Source organism: Lobosporangium transversale, assembly GCF_002105155.1.
Source record: "Lobosporangium transversale strain NRRL 3116 chromosome Unknown BCR41scaffold_2, whole genome shotgun sequence".
In the NCBI taxonomy this organism is placed as follows: Eukaryota; Fungi; Mortierellomycota; class Mortierellomycetes; order Mortierellales; family Mortierellaceae; genus Lobosporangium; species Lobosporangium transversale.
In genome coordinates, this window is record NW_019028980.1 from 1,349,015 (window position 1) to 1,372,420 (window position 23,406).

Below are 23,406 nucleotides of genomic sequence, written 5' to 3' on the forward strand. Positions count from 1 at the left end.
GATGTGAATGCGACCTTTTGCTGCACCTTTTGGAAAATAAGTGCTGAGTTCTTCAAGTTCATCGAGCACTACAAGCGATTCTTCGGATAATGTTTCCAATCCTTTCTTCGTTGTGCCGCCGGGGATGAGCTTGAGAGTGAGCTTCTCCGGTGGGATATCACCAAATCTAGCAGGCGAATAGATGGCTTGCTTGAGTTCATCAACTGAACGATTGGAAAGAATGTTTACAGAAAAAGGCGCTGCTTCTCCATCAACAATACAATAAATCTTTAGGTTGGTTGGCTCTTTCTCAACCTCTCTTTCTCTTTCAATCGAACCACGTCTAGATGGACCATTTGGTGTTGTTGTTCCGCTTCCCATTATGATTTCAAAACTGTTTAAAAACAAGGGCGTAAATGGACGGAGGACAGAAAACCGGAAAAGTTTGATCAAAATGTTAGGTATGGTAAGTCAGTAGCAGGATGGTTCAAAATTGTGACAATGTAAGCTGTGGAGATAAAGGTGAGGGAGGAAAAGAAAAAAAAAAAAAAAAAAAAGGAAAAAAATGGCAATGAATGAAGGCTTGGACAAAATGAAAAAGGAAGAGAGGGAGGAAGGAGAGCAAACTTGACGGGAGCAAAACCGGAGGGAAATAAGAAAAAAGTGAAAAAATAAAGGAAGAGGAAGTGAAGCAAGTTAAAGAAAGAGCGACAATTGATAAATTTGTTCCATTATTTCAAAGTTGGGCTGTGCTGTGTGTGAGAAAATATTTTTTTCTTGATGTGACGTATTATATAACATCAAACACTCTTGTTTTCACCACACAATCGAAAGTATGCACACCCATTCTTCACCCTACATTCATCCCACTATGAACATGTCTAATACTCCCTCATTCCAAGAACAAGAAGCTGTTACTGATATTGTAAGTGTTCAAACGCGAATAATATTTTTTGTATCAGTGCTTTCTTGGTGAAATATGCCAGGATCATAATAAGTAACGAGAACGAAAGAAAGATGTGTTTATTATGATCCTGGGATCTTCGTTAAATAAAAAGAGTAAAAATCTTAGCTATAGTAAAAACCCATATAAATGACTGCTAATCGCAACATAACTACTCCCCCAGACGAGCGTCCAGGTAAGAGCGAGTGCTTACAAAGCTTGGAAGGAAAATATATAAAATCTTCCTATTAGGATAATTAGTATCGAAGGAAAAGTATAAAAACCTTCTTGTTTGAAAATAAATAAATTAATTCTTTGAAGGAAAATAAATAAAACCTTCAGCGTCTGCATTTCTTTTTAGATGCGACCATAAAAAAAGGATAAAAATAATAAAACCTTAAGTTTGATTTGATAGTGAGGAAAACGTTCATGCTTGTTAAGATATGCGTACAAAAACCTCAGTGAAGCTACATTCGTTTTTGCTTCTACTTTCTGTTCTTTTGTCTTTTCTGAACCCTTGACTCTACAACTGTTGCGGGTTGCTTCCTCTTAGCCATTTTGGCAATCATATGAGGGTTTTGCTGATTAAGCTTTTTATAGTACTTATTGATCATTGCTTTGGAGTCAAAGTCTTCGTACCTAAGTTGCGAGTTGTGCTTATCGTCATACCCTTTCCACTTAACTGTGTACAGTGTCTCTCCCCCCTTAGAAGTTTCATGACTCAAGATAGCTTCGACTTCATAATGATCATCGGCATCATCCGAAGCATCAAGTGGTCGATCCACTAGCTTAAGCTGTTCAGGAGCAAAATTACGAGGTAGTAGTTGTCTCATCGCGTCACGGAGAACATATGTACCACGAACAGTGCGGCGAACTACTTGAAACGGCCCAATGTACTTATTATCAAGTGTACTATTAGCCAAGGGGTCTTTGATCATCACATAGGCGGCAATAGGAAAGTCAGTTATAAAATGATTTGAGTTGAATTTATCCACCATTTTCTGCTGCGAGGCTGTACTCTTATCTGCAATAGCAGGGAATAAAAGGTCAGTAAGATACTTTAAGCGCTCATTCAATTCTGATTCAGATAGCAATCGTGATTTCGATACCGAGAAGTCAGATATGCCGGCGAAAGATCGACCATAAAACAGCGCAAAAGGCGCCGAGCCATGAAGGCTAGAAGCTCTAGTATTCATTTGTAACTGGACCATAGGAAGCTGGTCATCCCATTTAGTGATTTCGCCTTGAATAGATTTCTGCAAGAGATCTTTAAGGGTACGGACATTACGTTCTGCTAATCCATTGGCCCGAGGATGATAAGGCGTTGTAAGCCTATGATCAATCTTAAGCTTGGTAGTTAACAATCTGACAACAGAGTTGACAAATTCAGTCCCATTATCACTCTGGATAATTTTAGGGAACCCAATGGAGCAGAATAATTTGAAAAGTCGAGCGGCGACAGTAACCGCATTCCGATTAGGTAGTGGTTCGATAAAAACAAACCTCGTGCATGCATCTACGGCGAGAAGAGCGTATTCGTTGCCTGCGTCACTGACAGGAAATTGGGCTAGGTCAATGTCTATGTGCTCGCCTGGTAGAGTAGCATGTATCGCTTTGAGTGGATGATAGCCTTTACGCACGATATTATAGTGCTGGCAAGCAGAGCATTGTCTTATCCACTGATTGCAGGCTTCACGCATTTTGGGCCAGTTATACCCTTGCTGCTGCAATGATACAACCATGGCATTAATGCCAAGGTGTCCAAAGCTGTGTGTATCTTTCAAAAGTTGCTTTTGCTGATCATCAGTAGGCGTCACTCGTTGCACTTCTTGATCTTGAATCTGGTGCACATAAGGTAAAGAAGTATTAAAACTTTCAATCCTTGGAATAAGATCTGCTGATTGCGTAACTATTGGAGGATCAGTTGTGTCAATGGAGCGTAAGCTGCGTCTTGTTGATACTGCAGATACTCTTGTAGACTCTGATTGAGAAGACTCTGGATGGGTCGGACTATTTTATCGGGCCCATAATTCATCAGGAAAAGCTCTCGATAGCGCACCAGGAATAATGTTCAGCAATCCAGGTCTGTAGATGCATTGGAAATCATAGCTGAGAAGGGTTTCTCTCCAGTCCGCTAAGATCTGTGAAAGTTCCTTTTGTTCATGAATATAAGTGAGTGGTTTGTGATCAGTGTATAGGGTGAATTTGCGACCCCATAAGTAGTAGTGAAACTTTTTGCAAGCATAGATAATGCCTAAAAGTTCTTTCTTATATGCTGGGTAGTTGCGTTCGTGGTTCTTTAAAGCTCTAGCCATAAAAGAAATATAATTGACTTTGGTTCCATCTTCAGGACCATTTGGTAATTGGTAAAGCACTGCGCCAATGCCTAGATTGGACGCGTCAGTGGCCACATAAAGGGGCTGAGAGAAATCAGGGAATGACAATACAGGTGCTGATACGATGAGCTGTTTCAACTGATTAAAACAACGCATTTCTAAATCACCAAGTGTAAAGTGTCCTTTGACGTTTCTCAATTTATCCAAAGGTGCTGCCAAAGTACTAAAGAGGGGTATGTATTCTCTGAAGTAGTTAAACATCCCAAGGTATCTTTGTACCATTTTGCCATCGGTGGGAGGAGCCCATGATTGAACATTAGCAACTTTTTCTGGATTAATCCTTCTACCATTTGTATCGATGACGAACCCGAGCAACAAAACTTCCATGCGGAGGAAATTGCTTTTTTCCTTATTGATAATCAGATTGGCACTTGTCAATAGTTTGATCACCATTTTGACATGTTCAGTGTGCTCTTCAATGCTGTCGGAGAAAATGACAATGTCATCAACATAAACGCTAACGAAGTGAAGATATCCAAGCAATTGAGATATTCCTCTTTGGAATATACTGGTCATAGGCTTCAACCCAAAAGGAGCACGAGCAAACATATATTGTTTGTTCATATGCTTAAATGCCGTGTAGGGTTGGCTTTTCTCATCCAGAGGTAATCTATGATATGCTTGTGACAAGTCAATTGTAGTAAAATACTTATGACCTGCAGCTCGTTCCAATATTTCGGAAATGATAGGGATAGGAAAGTTATCAATATCCACGAGCTGCTTGTTCAGCGTTCTTGGGTCAAGACAGACTCTGTATTTAATAATTTCGCCTTCTAAATTCTTCCTTGCTGCTAGTGTGAGAGAGTTATTATAAGGATTGCCCTTAAGCGCCTCATTATAACTCCGCTGTCTAACCAATTCTGTACGGTGGTATTGACTTCATCCATTTCTACTTGCGCGTAGAACCTACGAGAGCGTTCTTGGATCACACAGTCATCTCTGACTTTTAGATGGACTCTCATAATGTCTAGTGGACAGTGACTCTTAGGGTCAATCTGGCTATTAGAGCAAAGGAAGGGATAAATGGCTAATAAGAACTGCTTCTTCTGTTCGACGAATTCAGTTTCTAACTCTTGGTCTTTCATAGTGGAGGGCACAAGTGGCGGTTTACTTTCATCATCTAATAAATCATCTGCCTTTTCAGCAACAGCTGTAGCTATGCCATGGATCCCAAAGCCGAAGCGATAAAATAGATCCATTCCGATAAGGAAGTCGTAATAGCCCATAGGCATCACACTGACTCTGCATTCTACTGTTCGGTGATTACAAGAGAGAGTAATAGCATCTACTGTGCCGACATTTTGAAAACCAGTAGTGTCGTCTGCAAATTTAATTACAGTATTTTTCGAGGTTGCAGTCCTTATTTTGAGGTCTTTGGCTACTTCTCGACTGATGAAGGATACGTTGGAACCAGGATCAAATAAAGCCGTGTACAATAGGCCATTTATAGTTATGGGAACAGATATTCTGTTGTCTTCCGGTTCAGGTCCTCTATAACCAATATTTCTATTAGGTTTGGGATCCGCATAATTGTCATGCGGATGTGGTGCTTTTGATTGTGATTTTTTAGAATTTGATACAAAATCCAACAACTGATCTATGTCCTTTATAGCGTCTAAGGACTTGAATTCTCCGAAGACTCTTTCCTGACCGGCATCGGACAACGTCGTTATGACCTTGCCGTAAAGGAGCACGCCCATGGGCTGTAGCCCACCAGCTTCAACAATTGACTCTATTCTGTCCGCGAAGGTATTGGCATCTTCGTGAGGCAAGACAGTAAGGTCTGTAATTTGGCAAGTGATCCAGGATCGAATTAAATCGAGCTTCAGGATCAAATGGATGCTCCTTTTGACTTGCTTCCAAGAGCGATCGCCATAAGCTTCTGTCTTTATCAGGCGGTTGTACTTGTTATCCAAGCGGATCTGTTCTAGAGCAAATCCCATGTACCGCCAAGCTAAGTCCTCGAAGAGATCGTCCGTCAGGAAGTTATGGTAGTACGTCTCGAAAGCCTTGAGGAAGTCGATAACAGTTCTTGCCACCTTTAGAGCTATTTCTTTCTCAGGTACATTGTCCAACTGGAATTTAAGCGTAGGGGCATTCGCTTTCTTCTCCAGCTCGACCCTTGAGAAGTCGATTTCTTTGGTAGTTATGTCTAGGACAGGGACCCGTTTGTAGTTGAAAACTCGGATCAATGCAGCATGTTTCTTGATTTCATAATCAGGTGCGATATCAAGACTGCCGCTGTCCTGCATATCAACATCGCTGGGAGAAGAAGCGGCTCGTTGCTTGACAATCCGTTGACGTTCCTTGCAGATGGCTTCCTGGGCTTCAAGGTGATCTTTGATAAGCTTATAATGGGCTTCAGCCGCGTCATAGTCTTTTGTAGGGATTTGAGCTGATTGTGAAATTCTCGCTGAGCTTCTTGCTCTTCTGGGGAGCGAGGTCGTAATTTAGATTTTTGGTTATTATTGTAGTTGGTGAGCAGGCGAGTTTTTTCGTCCATACATTGCTGTCTTTCCGCATCAGCCTCTTGGAGAGACTGCTCAAGTTCAATAAGGCTTGGGGAGACAAGTTTACTTCAATTGTCGAGGGCATCGCAACGGTAGGGTTTTGAGCTTCAACGACAAAGGAAGAAGGAGTGGAATTGATTGAAGTAGAGTTCATTTTTTTTTATTTTTTTTTTATACATATATATACGAGTGCCATCATCTCTATCCATGTTAAGACACAACGCGTCAGGATGGCATGGTTTGTATACCACGTTCCAAATTGAGGCAAATTAACAATAGATCGCTCTGATCTGCAGGAATCCATAATTACCCCACATTGCTCTGTCTCCTGGTCCAAAATAAACATTTTGAATTGTTTTGTGAGGGTGTGACGCTTAGTAACATTGGCAAAATCAAGATCAGTGATTGGTTGATGGTCATGCCATGCATGGTGAATGCGGATTAGATGGGGATGTCAATGGGGAATGTCATTCTTGAAGAATCGTTTTGAGGCATTCTCGCTTCTCCATTCCTCATTCCTAAACTACGACCACTATCAAGTCTTCTTTTTTTTTTTTTTTTTTTATACGTTCAAACTGCACCCGTTGACATCAATAAAGCAACATCAATATGTCGTCAAATACCAACAACACTTCTGTTTGTTCACGTACCACTAAGTCAGCGATACGTCAACAGTCTGAGTTAGAAGCTCGAGAGGCAAGGCCTACTCGAAGAAATAACCGTCTTCTTTTATCACTGTCTCCTAATATCAAAGCTCGACCCACTGGACTCATCTTTCAGGGGAACGTATCAAGAGCCAGAATAAGAGTGCCTGACTCCTTATCTCCAGAGCCGGAATCATATTCACGTGCCATTAGTTCTTCTACTGAAGAGTCTTGTCAGACTAATGCACTAGGCTCTTCACGAGGGTCACAAAAGAGAAAGTGTCCTAGTGAGGATGACTTAGGGTCTATTGGGTTTTCCTCTTCTCCTCTTAATAAGAAGAGTAGATTTTTGAAAGGATAAGATCGAACGATTGAACTTAGGCAGGATGTTGTAGATTGTAATTGTGCAAGTTCATCACCCAAGTCTAAGGCGTCACTACACATTGTTATAGAATATCAACCTATCTTTAAGAACAACAACCAGCATGTGCCTAAATTCATGTGGGACTTCAAGGTTGCAAGGGTTAAGCAAGAGCAATATAAGGACAGTCTAGGCGACTACATTGACATGGGCGTACATAGCAAGAGTAGGGGGATCCGGTGTCTGGGAAGCTGCAAACGCAATGGCACGATCAGGCGTTTCATCCGTGCCCCATGGCACCAATATGGATGCAGAGTTTTTCATCACCGATGTTCAGCCCAAAGTGGACAAAGCCTCAGGTACCAACAGGATCTCAAGGCGCTAGCGTAACCACATACGGTTGATTTCATCAGCACTTGGATATGCATCTAGAGTCATGATATTACCTTGCCAGTTGCCCATGCCTATCATTTTCATTGTTGTACATAGAATATTTACGCAGCACAAGCATACGAATCTGTACAGAATACACTATGATGGCCAGTGTGGGACCTACAAGCTGCGACGAGCTCAATCTGGGCAATGCGATATATGCAAGAGAAGGTATAACGAGAATGGCTAACTTCAAGTGAGTCGAAATGGAACAGCAACACTACAGAGCTATAGCCGAGAGTTTAACTCGCAATATCCTCGTCAGGGAATCGGATATCAACGAAAAGATTCTCCTAAGACAACATCTTGCTATGGCGACTGTTCGGACTCCATTTGATACTGTATAAACACCTGAACACTGCCACATGCTATTGACTACTCTACGTCCCTTAAACAATATTCTTAGCATACATCTGAACTTTTGCAAGGGATGTGTCAATACTTCGACAAACATGTAACATTTAATGGCTACATCACAGCCCTTGGATTGTGGAAGCGCTGAAAGTATGCGGAAAACGGGAACCATTTGTGTTTTTACTAGCAACAAGCGTGGTTTCAAAAAAGTGTGCCTCCAAGGAACAAGTCCTATATCCTTCATTGCTCAAAAGAGACAATCTTGTCTTTTCTGCACCCCAAAAGCTCGCCATAATCCTATTGAAGCGTTCAGAGGCATTATTTGCCTCATAGTTTGAGGATTAGCAGACTTTCAGTCAAGCTTTATTGTTTTGAACAAACACAGTAAATCCTGTCCATTCGAAGTTAGTCCCTTTGGATGGCAGCTATTCAGGAGATGCTAATCAATTCCGCTAAATTATGGTGAAATCAGAGCAGATTTGGAAAACCAACAAGCATCGAACAGTCGCCACTGGAAAATGCAGAGTTTGTTCCCCGAGCAAAGCTTTTTGAAGTCACGTCAGTTATCAGTAAATACACACAGTGTCCCGTTTTTCAACGCTCTTTCGATCCAAGGGCTGAGACATAGTCATTAAAGGAAACATGTTTGTCAAAGTATTGATATATCCCTTGGGGAAAGTGCAGGGTAGTCAATAAATGTTTATACGGTTACATATTGAGCCTGGACAATCGTCTATATCATCACATCCTGCCTGTGTTTTTGCATAAATTGTCTATCTTTATTTCTTTCATTGCTGGATTTGAATGGGGAGTAGACAGGCCCTATGATAAGATAATATCAAATGCTTCGAGATGTTAACCATCAGATCTATTCGAGATACGGTTAGAGCTTGTAGAGCTGCTTTTTGCTATGGTCAAATTTTTATAGACAGAAAAAGACAATTCCAGATACATTTCTGTTACCTGCCTGGCACATACGCGTTATAAGCTGAAATGTATCAAAGTAGGCTGAATGCATGAATATGAGCGGATGAGCTGCACATTAGCTTGATCAAACGACTTAGATCAATGCCAAATGCACTTGCCACTCTTCAAGGTATGTAATTGAAAGAAGGTTTATGAGCTATGAAGAGTGGCTAATGGCAGATAGTAAAGTCGCGGAGCCTTGAGGCTTTCTCTGGACACAACTGAAAGCTTAAATATAATGTAAGTGGTTTACACCATGAACATGTATACATTTTATGCTCAAAGAGTTGGGTTATTGGTGCTTCTCAAATTCGTGACCTTGGATCCCACCTCCAGTAGAGCTAAAATATATGGCTCTTACGTATATGTTAAATTCATAAAACTTTATTAATCGACGCCAACGTCAAGCTAGAATAAAGCTAGAATAAAACTATGTTTTTCAATTATTGTTGCTAATCCATGCTACGTTTTACAGTGCCTTAATAGCCTACTATGGCTGGACCACTAATACATCAAGAGCGATAACGCTTTTCAAGCCCCGCGGTCACTGTCGACCCTGTCATCCACATCCTTGCTCTTTTTCTTGATCTTCTCTGCTGTGTTCTGCCCATTGATACCCACGGTCTTCTTGACAGAATCCAATGACTCCTTCACAAAGTTTGACACCTTGTGTGCGCCAGCCTTTACTCCATCTACTACAGACTCCCCTGCGTCTTCGATGCGATCCTCAGCCCGATCGACACGTCCTTTAACAGTTCCAGCGACATTTCCAAGAGCTGCCCCAGCCTCTTCCGCACGGTAGGCCAACTTCTCAATAATTACCTCACTCTTGCCATTCATATCCTTACCGAGTTTCTGACTAAGCTCTTCTTCAAGCTTCTCAAGCCTTCTATGCAGATCATCGTCGGTGATATGATGGTTGCTGCTTGTGTCAACCCTCTTGAGTTTAAGCTTCACTTCCAATTTCTCAATCATCTCACCTAGTTCTCTAGAGGTCTTGTCCTTAACCTCCAACTTTACTCCAATTTTCTCTCCAAGCTTTTCCAACCTCTTGAAGAAGTCATCTGCGATTTGCTTAATCTCGCTGGCGCCATCTAGAGATATGGGTTTACAAAGGATTACTTTTCCCATCTTTATTATTATTTCATTTGCAGCAGCCATATAATAAACTTTTGGGGTATATAATACCTTTGTCATTTTCGACAATAATTTCAATAGTCTCTTTCTGAAATTCCAACAAGTCCTTTGGAATGGGTTCACGATCAGCTTTGACTTCAGCCTCGCTTTCCGTGGCATTTTCTGGAGCCCATCCTGGGGCACTCTTGATAGGATCCTTACGGAAAACTTTTTTTAAAAAAAAAAAAAAAAAAAAAAAAAAAGCAGTCATTTTCTATTTAAAACACATGCATGATGTCACACATTCGGACAAAAGAGGATTGTAAACATTGCGCTTGCGTTAGAATATTCAATAAAGAGCCTCCTGGAGCGATGGTACCTACTTTGTGGAGTGCTAAGTAAGCGATATGATCAAATAGAAGTGAGAGCGAGATAAAAGAAAAAGAAAAAGTTTATTAGATTTTTATTAAATGTCATGAAGCATTTTTTTCCTTCAAAGATCGTAAATTAAGTCCTTACCTTGAAAAGGCTCTATGCCACTGAGGCGTGGCTGCTGTAATAGGTGTAGCTCGATGATGGGGCTGAACAAGGCGGAGAGAACGCGCTGCGGCGATACGTAAAAGGGACATCACTGTGAGTACAAAGGAATACGCGAGATAATAAAGATAACAATAGATGCAGATTTGATACGTGAACTGAGTGAATATATACGCGTGTTATGTGCTGTGTGTTGTGTGTTGTGTAAACGAGAAGACGTGAAGGGACTTTTGACTGTAAGAGAAAGAAAAAAGTGTGAGAAATAGTGTTTGCAGAGAAAGACAAAGAACACCTTTGGTGGCTCAGCACCAACAATTCGCTTTATCCGATCCAAATCACGAGATTGACCAGAACGTTCGCCCAAAGGCAGTAAGAGTAAGAAATTATGAGCTGAAGCGCAAGCTATCACTGATCCTATCCTGTCTATTAGATAGTTCAGTAGTTCTAGGTGTCTACTTATTCAAAGAAAGACTACCCAAGTAGACTTGGCATGACGATTAAAAAGATTATTTCTCCGCAACTAAAGGTTGCCTAACGTACATGTACTTGATATGCCTGACTTTTGGCTCTCAAACCACGGTGATCTCACTCATTGATTCTTTGTACTGGTGGCTTTGGGAATTGGCCCGAGCACTCGTTTACAACCATGTGAGTGAATATTTTATTTTATGTATGATAGCTGGAATGTCAAAAGCGGAGTGTGGATACACATTTACCCTGTAGCCTTATTGGCCGTTCAGCCCCTTCTCTCACTTGACCACTCATAACTATGAACAAGAGAAACAGCACTTTTTCAGCTACTTACATTTTACGCACTTGTCTCAATAGTGTTTTTTTAGTCTTAAAAAGTTCTGAAGTTCTAATGATTGAAGACTGAGTAAGTTGCTTCAGGTCAATTGCAATAGGACAGATTGCAACAACAGATCTACGATGATTCTGTGAGGGACACCAACGTCATTTGACGAAAAGACAAATAAACCAAACTGAGTGAGTCTCTGCCAATCAATGCAATAAGAACATGTAAATGTACATGTACTACAGCTTTAGCTTTTTTGTGTGTGATCTGTTCCCTCAAGACCAGGTACACCTTCGTATAAAACGCACAGGCTACCCCAGCTCTTTATTTACTTTTCTTCATCCACCGATCCATCTCATCGCCTTTCCTCCACTCCTCTTCTCTCTTCCTTCTTCCTTCTTCCCTCTTCCCTCTTCCCTCTTCCCTCTTCCCTCTTCCCTCTTCCCTCTTCCCTCTTCCCTCTTTCCTCTTTCCTCTTTTCTCTCTCCTCTCCTCTCTCTTCTCTTCTCTCTTTCCCCTCCTCGATAGCTCGTTCCGGGCTTAATCTGAATATCCTTCTTTCCTGTTTGATTCAACACCTGTTTGATTCACGGAGTCTCCACTTTCATTTAACAGCCATGAAAAAGCATGAAGTCTCAGATTCCGAGGTGGCGAGCATCAGAAGCGACAAAGAATCAATTGAAATCGATCTCCTGGCTGAGAGGCCTGAACAGGGATCCAACATCCTCGCCTACGCTAATGTTGTCTGCGTTGTCGCAGGTAAACATCATCTGTCCAAAAATGCACAGCTACTTCAGCTTGTGCAATATCATATTTCTAAAACATAGTATTTGTTCATTCGTTTCATTTCAGGCACTGGGATTCTTGGTCTTCCTTATGCTCTAAAGATGGGTGGCTGGATTGGTGTTGGTGTTTTGTTGCTCACCACGATTATGTCCATTTACACCGCTATGCTTCTCATGAAGTGCCTCTACTATAATGGCAAGTACCGTCTTCACTCGTATCAGGAGATCGGACGTCACGCCTTCGGTCGTCCTGGTCTCATTGCCGTCTGGTTCTTCCATACCTCAATCGTCCTTGGCGGTCCTATTATGTACCTCATCTTAGCCGGTACAGAGATGAAGGGACTCGTCACTAGCACTGATATCAGCGTTAAAGCTTGGATCTGGATTTGTGCTGGCATTATTGCTGTTCCCTTCGTAGCCTTGAAGACTTTGAAGGAGGTTGCTATCATGTCTATCTTTGGAGTCCTTGCTACTGTTGTTCTTGTCGCTATTGCTGTTCGTGGTTCGGTTATGGATCTCAGCAACCCTGAATATGCTGATGTTAGGCATGATACCGTTGTTCCTATAAATCTACCTACTACTATTGCCTCGATCTCGATCTGCTATGGAGGCAATGTCGTCTACATGCACGTTGAGGAGGCTATGCGCTATCCTAAGAGCTGGAACCGCGTTGTTGCTGCTGCTTTGTCCACTTGTGCAATCTTCTACCTTGCTACTGCCATCCCTGGCTACCTCACCTATGGTCACAAGGTCGAGTCACCCATCCTGGGCAACTTGCCTCGGGATACCACTACTAAGATCGGTATTGTGGTCATCATTATCCACGTTATTCTTGCTGCTCCTATTCTTCTGACCTCCTTTGCTCTTGAGTTTGAGCGTCTTGTCGACGTCACTGTCGCACGTCGTGGTAAGATCATGGAGCGCGTCTACCGCACTGTAATTCGGTTGACGATCATCGGTGTCTGTGGTGCTATCGCTTGCACTGTTCCTTACTTTGGCAACTTTTTGTCACTCTTGGGTGCTCTCGGCAACTGTACCTTGATCTTTGTTCTTCCCATTATCTGCTACTTCAAGCTGATTGGGTGGAGACACTTCAAATGGTATGAGTTGGCTTGGTGCGCTTTCATTGTTCTCGTCGGTATCATCAGCGCCATCATCGGCTCCATCGATGCCATCAAGGCTATTCATATTTCTTTCGTAAACGATAGAGTCAATTAGAAAGTTCCAAAAAAAAAAAAAAAAAAAAAAGAGTACTTTTTGTTCCGATTCCCTTTCATCTTCCTGTAAAATATCTCGAACAACTTTTTTGTACCATAGCTCTGATAAAGATCTAGTAGTCTATTATTTCTTTTTTGGCTTTTATTACATATTCCAAAAACATGTAATGGTGTCCCATTGTCCATTATGGCAATTAGCGCAGCACTGCAGCTGTTAGACTAACGACTATTTTGTCAGATGCAGCGTTTCTGACGCTAAGCTGTGCTGTCTTTTAAAAATCCATCGCATTTCCCTGTCAGCATCACAACAACAGGTTTCCGCACATTTTAATACTATAAAATCGGTTGTCTCTATTAAAATAACACCCCTTCGGCGGGGAAAATTGCTATTCTCGCCGGAATTTCTCGTGAATACACGGTATATTGAAGCTTTTTTGACTGTAAAAGATTGCTTAAGGGCATTATGCGTATGTGGCGATCCACAATCCAAAAAGATTATACGCGCGAGGAATCTTTTTTTTTTTTTTTTTAGCACCGCCACAAAGGCAAAAGAACATGGGCTGAGCAATTTGTTTGTTGCTTATGCAATAAAATAAAAGTACTTGATTTTTTAATCTGCTCTCTCCAGCGCGATAAGTTTACTCCATCTCGTTTGGTCAGTGATTCTTACATTTTCTATTCAAAAAGTGGTTAAATTGTTTTGGTGGCTGATTTTGATATTTCACTACCCGCAACGAGCTTGTAACAAGGGGAAATAATTGGCTCTCAATACATTCAAGCTTATTCAAAAAATATAAGAATCGCCGACCAAATGGGTTGGACAAACTGCAACTTGCATAGTAGTTGTAGGTCCGGAATTCAGTACTTGTATGAAAGTATCTTTTTTAGGATATTTTCGTTTAGTGCATACTTTACCATGTAGCTATAAATGATGGCTTTCTTTCTGTATCCTTATCATTTCTCTTTTTTCTTAAAAAACTCCTCAATACCACTCCACTATATTTCAAACCAATAAGAGATCGGTCTATTCTGGATATAATGCAAGAAAAAAACACTCTGGCCCCTGCCATCATCACACAGGATCACATCCATGCTATAGTGTCGCAGCCCTACGAACTGAATGAGTTTCCTATTCCGCACTTGTTCATCGTCTTGCCTCAAAGGACTCATTCTCAAAGCGCTACTGCTGATCAACCCCTACTAAGTCGTCAGTTTCGATTGTTCTTCTTGTGCGAATGCGGACGACATACATCTACCAATCCCATTATCGAAAAAGAAACTACGAACGGAATGATAACAACGATTCAACATGAGATCCACCTTGCAAAGCATAAAGGATATAGTATTATTAAGCCCAGTGAGTTTTTTGAACGATATGGAAGATACGCCTTGGCGATAATGGAGATGATCAAGCAGGGGTTCTCGGCCGATGGAATGACAATACGGCCATTATCACAGAGTCAAAATCAGCTAACAAGAGAAATCAGTTCTTTGGAGAGTGGTCTTGATCTTGCCAAGAATAGCTTCAGTTCTCTTGTTGATGAGACTATCAACTTTATTCACAATCAACAAATAACGACCAATCTCAATAGCAAATGGGGTTACAGTGACTGCAGTAATGGGATTGATGTTGACAATAGCGATGATGATACGGCCTTTCTTACAATCAAAAGTAGAAACAAAAGCAAAAGCAGTCTGGAAAAATTAACCAAAACACCACTGCTGGAGGGCGCTGATTTACGCCAACTTGAGTCGTATCTCTCTATCGAGGATGATGAATGCACGCCTGGCAACTTGTATCGGATGACCATCCAAGATGGTAAAAAGACTAGATGGGTCTGTATTGACCATCTTCGTGCGAGCTTTAGACCTGCGGCGGAACATGAGCTTTTGAACATGATCGAGCGGTGTAATAAAAGATTGTATCAAGGAGAGCGGTCCCAGCTAATGGTAGTACTTATGAACAGGACTCAGGCTGAACAGCTGTACGATGTGCTGAAAAAGACGCAGATCGTGCAACAGTTAAATATTGTCCTGGCTTGGGACGTATCATGGAGGGATATCCGGAAGTTGGCTTCAGCAGTTACCGAGAGCAATGTCGTCCATTTCTCGATGGCTGGTCACCTGTTCACAAGAACTGGATCTCTACTCGATATTCTCAACCGGTTCCGTCGGTTCAACCCGGTCGTGCAGCTTCTTTTCAAAAATCAAACGGTCCAGTCTTTACACTTGGATGGGTTTCAGGATTTTTTTGCCCATGTCTCAGCAAAGTCGCCACAACGATATTTTCGCCATTCAGCAGAATTGGCCCCTCAACTACGCTCCCTTACACTACGCTTTCTATTCAATGTCGCGGATAGGACCCATGTATCAATCATGACGCGAATACTGAGGGCCTGTCCTTCTCTTGCAAGGCTTACGCTTTGGTGCGATCAACTGTGCCCTACGCTTGACTTTATCATGAGCCAGATTGGCAACAACAACCAAGATAATCACAGTTTTGTTACATCAACAGCAGCATTAAATCAACTCAAGCTCGTTACAGAAAACTTTACGATGGTCTTCAGGCTCTTTCAAGGTGCTATTCAAGAAGGTACTATGAGAGCAATTGCACCTTTTATTAAGATCGTCTCACAAGAACAAGCACTGTTACAACGGCGGACACTTGTCACCAAACTCATCCTTAACCACGAGCGAGATACCCCAGTCATGGACGAACAATCGTGGACCCGGTTTTTACTCTTGAGCCCCAAGTTGTCTGAGATTGAGATCTGCTGTCACGATAATCATCTTCCTATATATATTGATATGATTACTTCTGTCAGAGTGAAAATCATCTCCCAAAACGAAGGCACCTTCGCGCTACACCGACTCCAATTCAACTTACACATGACAACGTTAGTCTCACTATCCTTTCCATTAAGCCTATATTGTCCTAAGTCCGTTGACACCCCATTGCCTAGAATCTCAGTAAACAGTCTGGATACCAGCGAGTTCTCTGGTCCGAGTCCCCCTTCCAGTGCCTTATCCCAAGTTTTGCGAGAATATGGCTCAGTTATTAGAGACTTGCTAGTAGATGACAAGTTCACATATGATCATGCCATGCTCCTAGATGAAGTGACCAAGGATCGGGGTTCAAAACTTCGCACATTGACATGCATACGATCAGTAGGAAAAGACAACAGCAGTGACAGTTATGAATGGATAGAACGGGTTCTGGAACGTTCAACTGAACTAGAAAGATTCACTCTTGAGTTTTATAAGCTTCATGAGGCTAATCAAAAAGGACTGATGGAGAGATTATTACTTCGGGTAGGCAAACGAGTGCACAAATTGGTTCTAGGCTCCACTTTCCCTGAGGAATGGCTTCCTAAGGTCGCTCGAGCCGCTCCAACACGGTATGAATTGCCTTTACTGGACTCACTATCAATTTGTGCTCATGGGCTGCAAGAGCCGCCACAGAATATTGTCGAATGGATCGCCAATATAGTCTCAAAGCCATCTACGGTCATCCCGGGCACAAATTCAGGACAACAACAGCAGCGGTTTTCGAGATCCGTCGAGCCTACAATTCCCTATACAACAACAGCGAGAACCTGGACGGCATTAGAACGGATCTGGATAGGAGGTATCCACTTCCGACCTCAGCAATGGGAGGTTATTCTTAAAGCTATAGACTTTTCATCACTACAAGACTTGGGTTTCTATGAGACCAATTTTGATTTGGTCCAACTCCAGTTACTGATTAATCTTATTCCGGAGCCAGGGACTTCACCCTCTCCACTGCACTGGCTGCGGCTCGGTGGGACGATATTCGATGGCAACTGGGAGGGTGGTGGCGTTCAAATTCCTTCCGAAATGATGACAACGCTTCAAAGAAAAGCATCTCTCATCAGGCTCTCTTAATATAGTTACTCTTATATATATACTATTGCTATTTCTACCTTCTCGCGACGATATTTTCCCATTTAAATATAATGATTAAGAATGAACACGTGTGGACGCGTTCCATAACCTGTATATTGGGTTTTTATTTTTTTCTGCGGTCTAAACTATTGGTTTGTCATTTCACATCAACGAGAGGAAGACAAAGAGAGTAAGTGGAGAGAGGAGGTGCAAGGGCAGCCGCGGAGAGCTTTAGGAAAACTTGGGAGTGACATTGGTATCAACCGTGGAGCCAACCTCGATACATCTGCCTGAGGCATTGTGCAGCAGACTATAAAATGATTTCATGGGAAGACAATAGAGTATAAATATTAAGAAGTGCCTGTTTTTCGGAAAATTAAACAAGAACTAGGAGGACGAAGAAAAAGATTAGTTAAATTAGGATAACGTACTCAGGGTAACGGAGCGGAACCTTGGGAGGAGGCGTGATAGTAGCATAGAATTTACTAAAATATAGAGAAAAGAGTGAGGACGATAAATACGTAAGCTTTCAATACATGAGGAATGCTCTTCCTTTTTCTTAAAAAAAAAAAAAAAAAAAAAAAAAGATTATTTACAGGTCTTCAGCAGCTTCCTGTGCAAGTTTGATGTGCTTCTCATTGATGCGGTTGGATTCTTCCTCAGAGCGCATGTAGTACTCAATATAGCGGGTTAAAGGATGTTTTTCCTACAAAACGGATAAATTATTTAGAAAAAAAAAAGAAGCGTAAAATTATCAGTATTGAAACTGAAGTATAATCATCGTAATCATAACTCTTTGTATGGCATGCCATCAATGCAACCATTGCATATATCCATTATCGCTGACATCCAAGGTTTCATTAAAAAGTAAAAAAGAGACGACATCGATTGCTAAAAGTCTTTTTTCCTTCTTTTCCTTCTACCCATTGACGATCCGTTTCCAAGAAATGTATATTAATTGTATGTAATCGCTCTTATTGACACTGGTCCTTCTTTGTTTTTTTTCCTTCCTCCCTCCATGATGTTAAAGCGTGATTCTTTGCCTGTTCCATGCTCGCCTTTTTGCAAAAGATAATATACTATAATTTCCTTTCAAAAGTAGATATTGACAATAAGTAAATAAATTACCTCGCCCTGGCTAGTAAGGTGTTCGTCGACGCGAGACCAGACGAGCAAACCAACAGCAGTGATCAAAGCGAGCTTGAATCCGTTAGAGGTGAAGGCTAAGTTGTCATCAATTGGAAACGCAAATCGACTTTAGTTGTTGTTTTTTTTTTTTTTTTTTTTTTTTTTTTTCCTTTTTCTCTTTTCCTTAATATCCTCGTTTGAAGATGCTTGGACTTGAAATAATAATTAATCGCATTGACGATTGTCATGCTCCATGATAGTGACGATGTTTGAGTTTGAACACTGATCATTGGCAAATTGTCGCTTGATTGCTTGATTGCTTGATTGATATAGTTGTCGTTGGTGATTCCACTTGTCCCTCGCTTATTACCTTCGCTGGTAGGAGGGGCCTCGGGGCCGTGGTGAGCAGCATGGGAGCCAAATCTCTTTTGAACAACACGAGTTGAACGAGTGGCAGCAATGCCCGCCCTACTAAGGAAAGACATGTTTGAATAGATCTTTTTTTTTTTTTTTAATGGAGTGAAAATGATGGAATGCTTGCTGGCTGATCACCTTTCGACATATTCGGGACGGCACCGAACTTCCTCTTCCGGCTACTGATAGCTTATGCTAAGTTTGCGTACTATGACGTAAACATTGGGAGGAATTAAAGGCATTATTACAAATGCTCTTTTCTCTTCCCCTTTTTTTTTTAGTGGCGAGTTGACTTCTTATTAATTAATTCTTCAAGGAAATATACGACTTTCCCTTTTAATTAGCGTAGATTCTAAGAGAAATAACAACAAAAGGTTCTACTCAAAAGATAATAAAATATGGTAGTAAAAAAAAGATCTTTATTGCTGTGTGCTTGTTATTATGAAGGCTCGGGAAAAAAAGCGCCGCCAAACACTCACAGCAAATCTAAAAGATTAACTAAAGATAGGACACGCTTTGAGAGACAAATTTGAGGCGCAATGTTTGGTTTTCTCTTATTGTTTTTTTTTTTTAATTTCTATGAGAAAGAAAAAAGGTGGTCGCATACATTCTTCCACGTATTATGTGTTTTAAGTCAGTATTCTTTGTACGATTGAGCTGTGTATGCTTGAGCTCCAACTCGTCTATCTCGAATATCTGAATGCCTAAACCTTTTCTTCTGCACAGCATCTCTCTCAAAGTCCGAAATTTTACCCTTGAAAAAAAAAAAAAAAAAAAAAAAAAACCAAACATCCAAAAAATCCGAAATCATTTTATTTTGGAATTTTCAATATTCAGGGTGAACATGCAGTTGCTTCCAGATTCCTTTTTTTTTCTCTCCACCTTAAAGAGCCTACTTGATATTGGGGGGCATCCATTGTAAGGTGTGCAGGGCGTTGAGTCTTGGTGGAAAGCTGTCTATCATTTGGAAAAAGAGGGGCAGTTTGTGTCATGTCACTGGGGGAAACAAGTCAAAAGCCTTTTTTCCGTTATAGATCCATTTTTTTTTATTTTTTTTTTGCGTCATGTACATGTACAGACTATTTTATTGAAACTTTCCTCTTCAGCAAAAAAATTATACAAGAAAAATAGGAGAATAAGGGGTTATCATTGAATTTTAGCGTTCAGACTCTTCATGAACCCACTATTAATTGACCACACAGCTTGTTGAGCAGCTTCTTGAAGGCTGGAAAAGGCTATATCCTAAAAGCAAGTAAGAATAAAGAAAGAGAGGCGTTAATGTGGGAATGACTGAGAGGGTTAGTAGATAGAGAAGGGATACCTTCATACTATTGTTTCTACTACATTACATTATACACTACGTGTAATTACTATATCCATGTAAACTTTGGTTTTTACCAACAGAAGGTCATACGGTATACACATGCTCAGGTCGCCTTCTCCAAAGGTCGTGGAAAAGTTTTCATTCTTTGACCAAGTCTATTTTTTTTGTCCTCCCCTTGTTTCTCTAATCCTTTTTGGACCGACAATGTGAATTTTAAAAAAAGAAATTTTTTTTGTATATCAGCCAAGACGACTCGTTTCTTTTGTGTAACCATCGTGTGCCCAACGCGTTTTTCACATATTACGGACTGTAATATTCAATTCAATTCAATTGCTAAGACAAAAGACGACTCATTTCTTTTGTGTAACCAGCTGTTTCTTTTGAGGAGTCGTAAATGCAAGTGTGACTAAATACGCCCAATGCAACCAATACCTTTTCTAAGGTCAATAGTGCCCTCTTTGTTTGGCCTCCCCAGTGAATGTACATATACTTTGTGCCTATTAACTATCTGCATTTCTTTTGTTTTGGACCGATGCTTGACAAGGAAACAATGCAACATCATAATTGAAGAGCGTCTAACCTCTGTCTGAAAGTATCTGCACTAGCAATATTCGCGCAAGGATACACAAGAAAAAACGACTTTCCCTTTCTTTTTAGTCTGGGACCATGGACAGATATTTTCTTTTTCAAAAAGAAAAAAAGAAAAAAAAACTAAAGTATTGATTACTGATATATATCTAAATAGATGATACTACCGTTGTTGATGTATTACATTTATAATCTAGCGTTCGCTCCACCAGCTGTTCAGTGGCACAACTTGGATTGGCTTGATTGGGTACATACACATATCAGTATGCTTAACCTTTTCTTTATTCTTATTCACACGTTTATTTTCAAACCGGCCAAATAGCAGCCCCAGTACAAGCCTATTGATACTTGAACCTCCCATTCACACTCCCATACTGCATTTGCAATGTGCCTTCTTTACATCTATTACTTCATACATTTCTGTTAATCGCAGCTATATAAAGACACCTTCAACTCCCGTCGCTTTTCTTTTTCTTTCTTTTTTTTTTTTTTTTTTTTTTTTTTCATTCTCATTTCCTCTTTATTGTTCTCTTTCTTTCTTTTCACGCTCTAAACCCTTACATTTCCTGATCAAGCCTCATCTTCTATTGTCTATTCTTTTTTCTTTTTTCCACAATCTACCTGCTTGCCACGCTCTGCTGATAAACTCCACAAGAAGGCCAACTATTACTGCTTCTCGAGCTACCACGTTTAAAAAACTTACTTTACTCACGATGTTGCGTCAATCTCTTCACCGCCAAGCTGGTTCCTTGATAAAGAATGCTGGCCTAAAGCACGCGCCTGCACGGACAACGACCACTGCTATCGCCGCCATCTCGCACTCTATCCGCCTGCAGGCTCAGGCTATCCGCGAATATTCGACCCCATCCGCCCCATCTGCGTCTCCCTCCTCAAACAATTCTGCTTCCAACACCACTAGTCAACCCAAGTACCGTCAGTTTCACACATCCGAAATAAATGCGATGGCTCGTGAGGTGCCTGGATTTCCCATCCTAGACGACCCTTTGACCCATAACCATTCAATCCCCAGCTTCATGGTCGGAACTCAGAATGGGTTCCTACCCCGTCAAGATCCCTTGGATGTTCTTCCCAAAGAATATCAAGAGCTTGAGGACCTCTTGCAAAAGATGCCTTTGACACTCAGGGATGGGTCCAAGGGCCTTTTAGCACTGGGAAAGTTTGGAGATGCTTGCAAGAACCTCCCCCAGTACGATCTGTCGAATGTTGAGGATTCGGAGTTGCTCTCCGGTACGTCTGTAGTTTTTTTTTTTTTTTTTGTACATTTTTGTTTAGTGACTTTTTCTTTGACCCCACAAATTTTTGGGCTAAATTATAGTTATTGAACAGGTTTTGACTAACACTAATGTCCTTTAATTTTTAATTCTTGAACTTTTTCATTTTTGGGGAATGTGTTATCACAAATGATCATCATATCATCATCGTCATGTTTGATCACTATTTTCCTATTTTGGTCAACTTTTTTTTTTTTTTTTTTTTTTTTTTCAATCTTTTGCAGCTCTTTACCGAGACTACACTTTTGTAGCATCTGCCTACCTACTTGAGCCATGTGATCTTCTCTTCCGCAAGACAGGGGAGTATGGTCTTGGACGATCTGTCTTGCCAAAGAACATTGCAGTACCTTTGGTCCAGGTGGCCGAGAAAATCGGCGCCAAGCCCTTCATGGAATACGCTCTTTCTTACGCGTAAGTTTTTTTTTTTTTTTTTTTTTTTTTTTTTTTTCCTTCTATCATTTTTCCATGTTTATGGATCATTCTTTTATATTTTCCACAACGAAGGAAGGCAAAGCTAAAAAATTGCATCAATCTAAAAAAATCCATGTCGTTAGTTTATACAACTACCGAAGAATTGACAAGACCAAAGGTCTGGTCTGGGGTAACCTAGAGCTGATCCGCCCTTTCTCTGGAGATCCATCCGAGCTGGGTTTCATTATTTCACATGTGACCATGGTCGCTCACTCCGGAGAGTTAGTCAAGAACACAATGCGTACGTTGGAGGCTGCTGGCAAGCTTAACCGTCCAGTGTTCAACGATGCACTCTCAAAGGTGGTTTCGACCTATGAGAAGATCAATATGGAGATGGACACAATGTGGGAACGTTCCTTGCCAGCTGATTACCTCAAGTTCCGTACATTTATCATGGGTACAAAGAATCAGCCCATGTTCCCGAATGGAGTCATCTATGAAGGAGTTTCAGATCAACCCATGTTTCATCGCGGGGAATCTGGAGCGAATGACTCCATGGTCCCTATGGGCGATAACCTGCTTCAGTTGACGGAAATGATGCCCTCCAACCCCCTCACCGCGGTCTTGAAGGATTTCCGAACCTATCGACCCCACAATCATGCAGAATTCTTGCAGTTTGTGGAAGAAAAGGCTCGTCAGGCTCAGGTGCGCTCGTTTGCTGAACAAGATGCCAATTCCGCAGCGATTTACTTGGCCGCTGTGGATCAAATTCGCAACTTCAGAAACCGCCATTGGAACTTCACAAAGGAGTATATTATCAAGTATACAAAGCACCCTGTCGCAACCGGTGGATCTCCTATCGTGACATGGTTGCCTAACCAATTGGCAACCGTCCTGAGAACCATGCAAGAAGTAGGATCTAATATTGATGAGAGCAAACTCTTGCCCGAGAACAAAGCCCTAGTAGAAAGTTTGACTAAGAGAGCCGATGCGCAGGCTAGAATCTTGAACAGAGAGGTTGCTCACTTGCGGTCCGAGATTAAAGACCAGGATAAGGTCTAAAAAAAAAAAAGCATAAAGCAAGTATCGTAGCATATAGCACATAGTATATAGTTATTACTGTTGTAAATCATGTCAATCAATGTCTTCAAGCCTACTCTACCAGTAGATCTTTGAGAAATAAATAGCGTTTTTTTATTTTTTTATTTATTTTTTTTAATGATTTTATGTTGAGTAAGCTCAATAAAAAGCGAATGAAAATAGCATTTAAAAGAAGTTGGTCATAGGAAGAGCCCTTTATCCCTCGC

General features: G+C 41.1%; 7 protein-coding genes across 7 annotated transcripts; 4 read left to right on the forward strand and 3 right to left on the reverse strand.

Annotated features, from left to right (window-relative positions):
• Positions 1-5,037: 5,037 nt before the first annotated feature.
• BCR41DRAFT_367085 (hypothetical protein) lies at positions 5,038-6,257 on the reverse strand (the record flags this gene model as incomplete). The annotated part of the gene is made up of 3 exons (XM_022026272.1): positions 5,038-5,200; positions 5,224-5,748; positions 6,139-6,257. 3 exons carry the CDS (start codon positions 6,255-6,257, stop codon positions 5,038-5,040), a joined length of 807 nt encoding a protein of 268 aa, XP_021886135.1.
• Positions 6,258-6,437: 180 nt separating this feature from the next.
• BCR41DRAFT_383261 (hypothetical protein) lies at positions 6,438-8,129 on the forward strand (the record flags this gene model as incomplete). The annotated part of the gene is made up of 5 exons (XM_022027444.1): positions 6,438-6,813; positions 6,925-7,192; positions 7,336-7,461; positions 7,492-7,606; positions 7,745-8,129. 5 exons carry the CDS (start codon positions 6,438-6,440, stop codon positions 7,955-7,957), a joined length of 1,098 nt encoding a protein of 365 aa, XP_021886136.1. The 3' UTR covers positions 7,958-8,129.
• An 851-nt stretch (positions 8,130-8,980) lies between these two features.
• On the reverse strand, positions 8,981-10,509 carry BCR41DRAFT_418523 (hypothetical protein). The gene is made up of 4 exons (XM_022029634.1): positions 10,221-10,509; positions 10,085-10,095; positions 9,774-9,929; positions 8,981-9,679 (listed from the first exon to the last, which is right to left on the reverse strand). The coding sequence occupies exons 1-4, from the start codon at positions 10,328-10,330 to the stop codon at positions 9,117-9,119; spliced, it is 840 nt and encodes a 279-aa protein (XP_021886137.1). The 5' UTR covers positions 10,331-10,509; the 3' UTR covers positions 8,981-9,116.
• A 1,166-nt stretch (positions 10,510-11,675) lies between these two features.
• Positions 11,676-13,065, forward strand: BCR41DRAFT_345356 (transmembrane amino acid transporter protein-domain-containing protein). Its single transcript, XM_022022692.1, has one exon. The coding sequence runs from the start codon at positions 11,922-11,924 to the stop codon at positions 13,035-13,037; it is 1,116 nt and encodes a 371-aa protein (XP_021886138.1). The 5' UTR covers positions 11,676-11,921; the 3' UTR covers positions 13,038-13,065.
• An 874-nt stretch (positions 13,066-13,939) lies between these two features.
• Positions 13,940-16,958, forward strand: BCR41DRAFT_406600 (hypothetical protein; the record flags this gene model as incomplete). The annotated part of the gene is made up of 1 exon (XM_022029395.1): positions 13,940-16,958. A coding segment is annotated over one exon (3,003 nt), but the record flags the coding sequence as incomplete, so codon positions are not given.
• Positions 16,959-17,033: 75 nt separating this feature from the next.
• On the reverse strand, positions 17,034-18,608 carry BCR41DRAFT_345359 (hypothetical protein). Its single transcript, XM_022022693.1, has 5 exons — positions 18,441-18,608; positions 18,071-18,165; positions 17,539-17,648; positions 17,374-17,427; positions 17,034-17,252 (listed from the first exon to the last, which is right to left on the reverse strand). The coding sequence occupies exons 1-5, from the start codon at positions 18,553-18,555 to the stop codon at positions 17,174-17,176; spliced, it is 453 nt and encodes a 150-aa protein (XP_021886140.1). The 5' UTR covers positions 18,556-18,608; the 3' UTR covers positions 17,034-17,173.
• A 2,750-nt stretch (positions 18,609-21,358) lies between these two features.
• BCR41DRAFT_376431 (hypothetical protein) lies at positions 21,359-23,161 on the forward strand (the record flags this gene model as incomplete). Its single annotated transcript, XM_022027047.1, has 3 exons — positions 21,359-21,644; positions 21,913-22,099; positions 22,243-23,161. 3 exons carry the CDS (start codon positions 21,359-21,361, stop codon positions 23,159-23,161), a joined length of 1,392 nt encoding a protein of 463 aa, XP_021886141.1.
• Positions 23,162-23,406: the final 245 nt, after the last annotated feature.

Bases quoted from the DNA above. Each gene is read 5' to 3' on its own strand.
- BCR41DRAFT_418523 (XM_022029634.1), bottom strand. From the start codon at position 10,330: ATGTCCCTTTTACGTATCGCCGCAGCGCGTTCTCTCCGCCTTGTTCAG. The intron at 9,680-9,773 runs GTATTATATACC...CCATATCTCTAG, and splicing joins TATTGTCGAAAATGACAAAG to ATGGCGCCAGCGAGATTAAG.
- BCR41DRAFT_345356 (XM_022022692.1), top strand. From the start codon at position 11,922: ATGGGTGGCTGGATTGGTGTTGGTGTTTTGTTGCTCACCACGATTATG.
- BCR41DRAFT_345359 (XM_022022693.1), bottom strand. From the start codon at position 18,555: ATGTCTTTCCTTAGTAGGGCGGGCATTGCTGCCACTCGTTCAACTCGT. The intron at 17,649-18,070 runs GTAATTTATTTA...TCCGTTTTGTAG, and splicing joins ACCTTACTAGCCAGGGCGAG to GAAAAACATCCTTTAACCCG. The intron at 17,253-17,373 runs GTACGTTATCCT...ATCATTTTATAG, and splicing joins GTTCCGCTCCGTTACCCTGA to TCTGCTGCACAATGCCTCAG.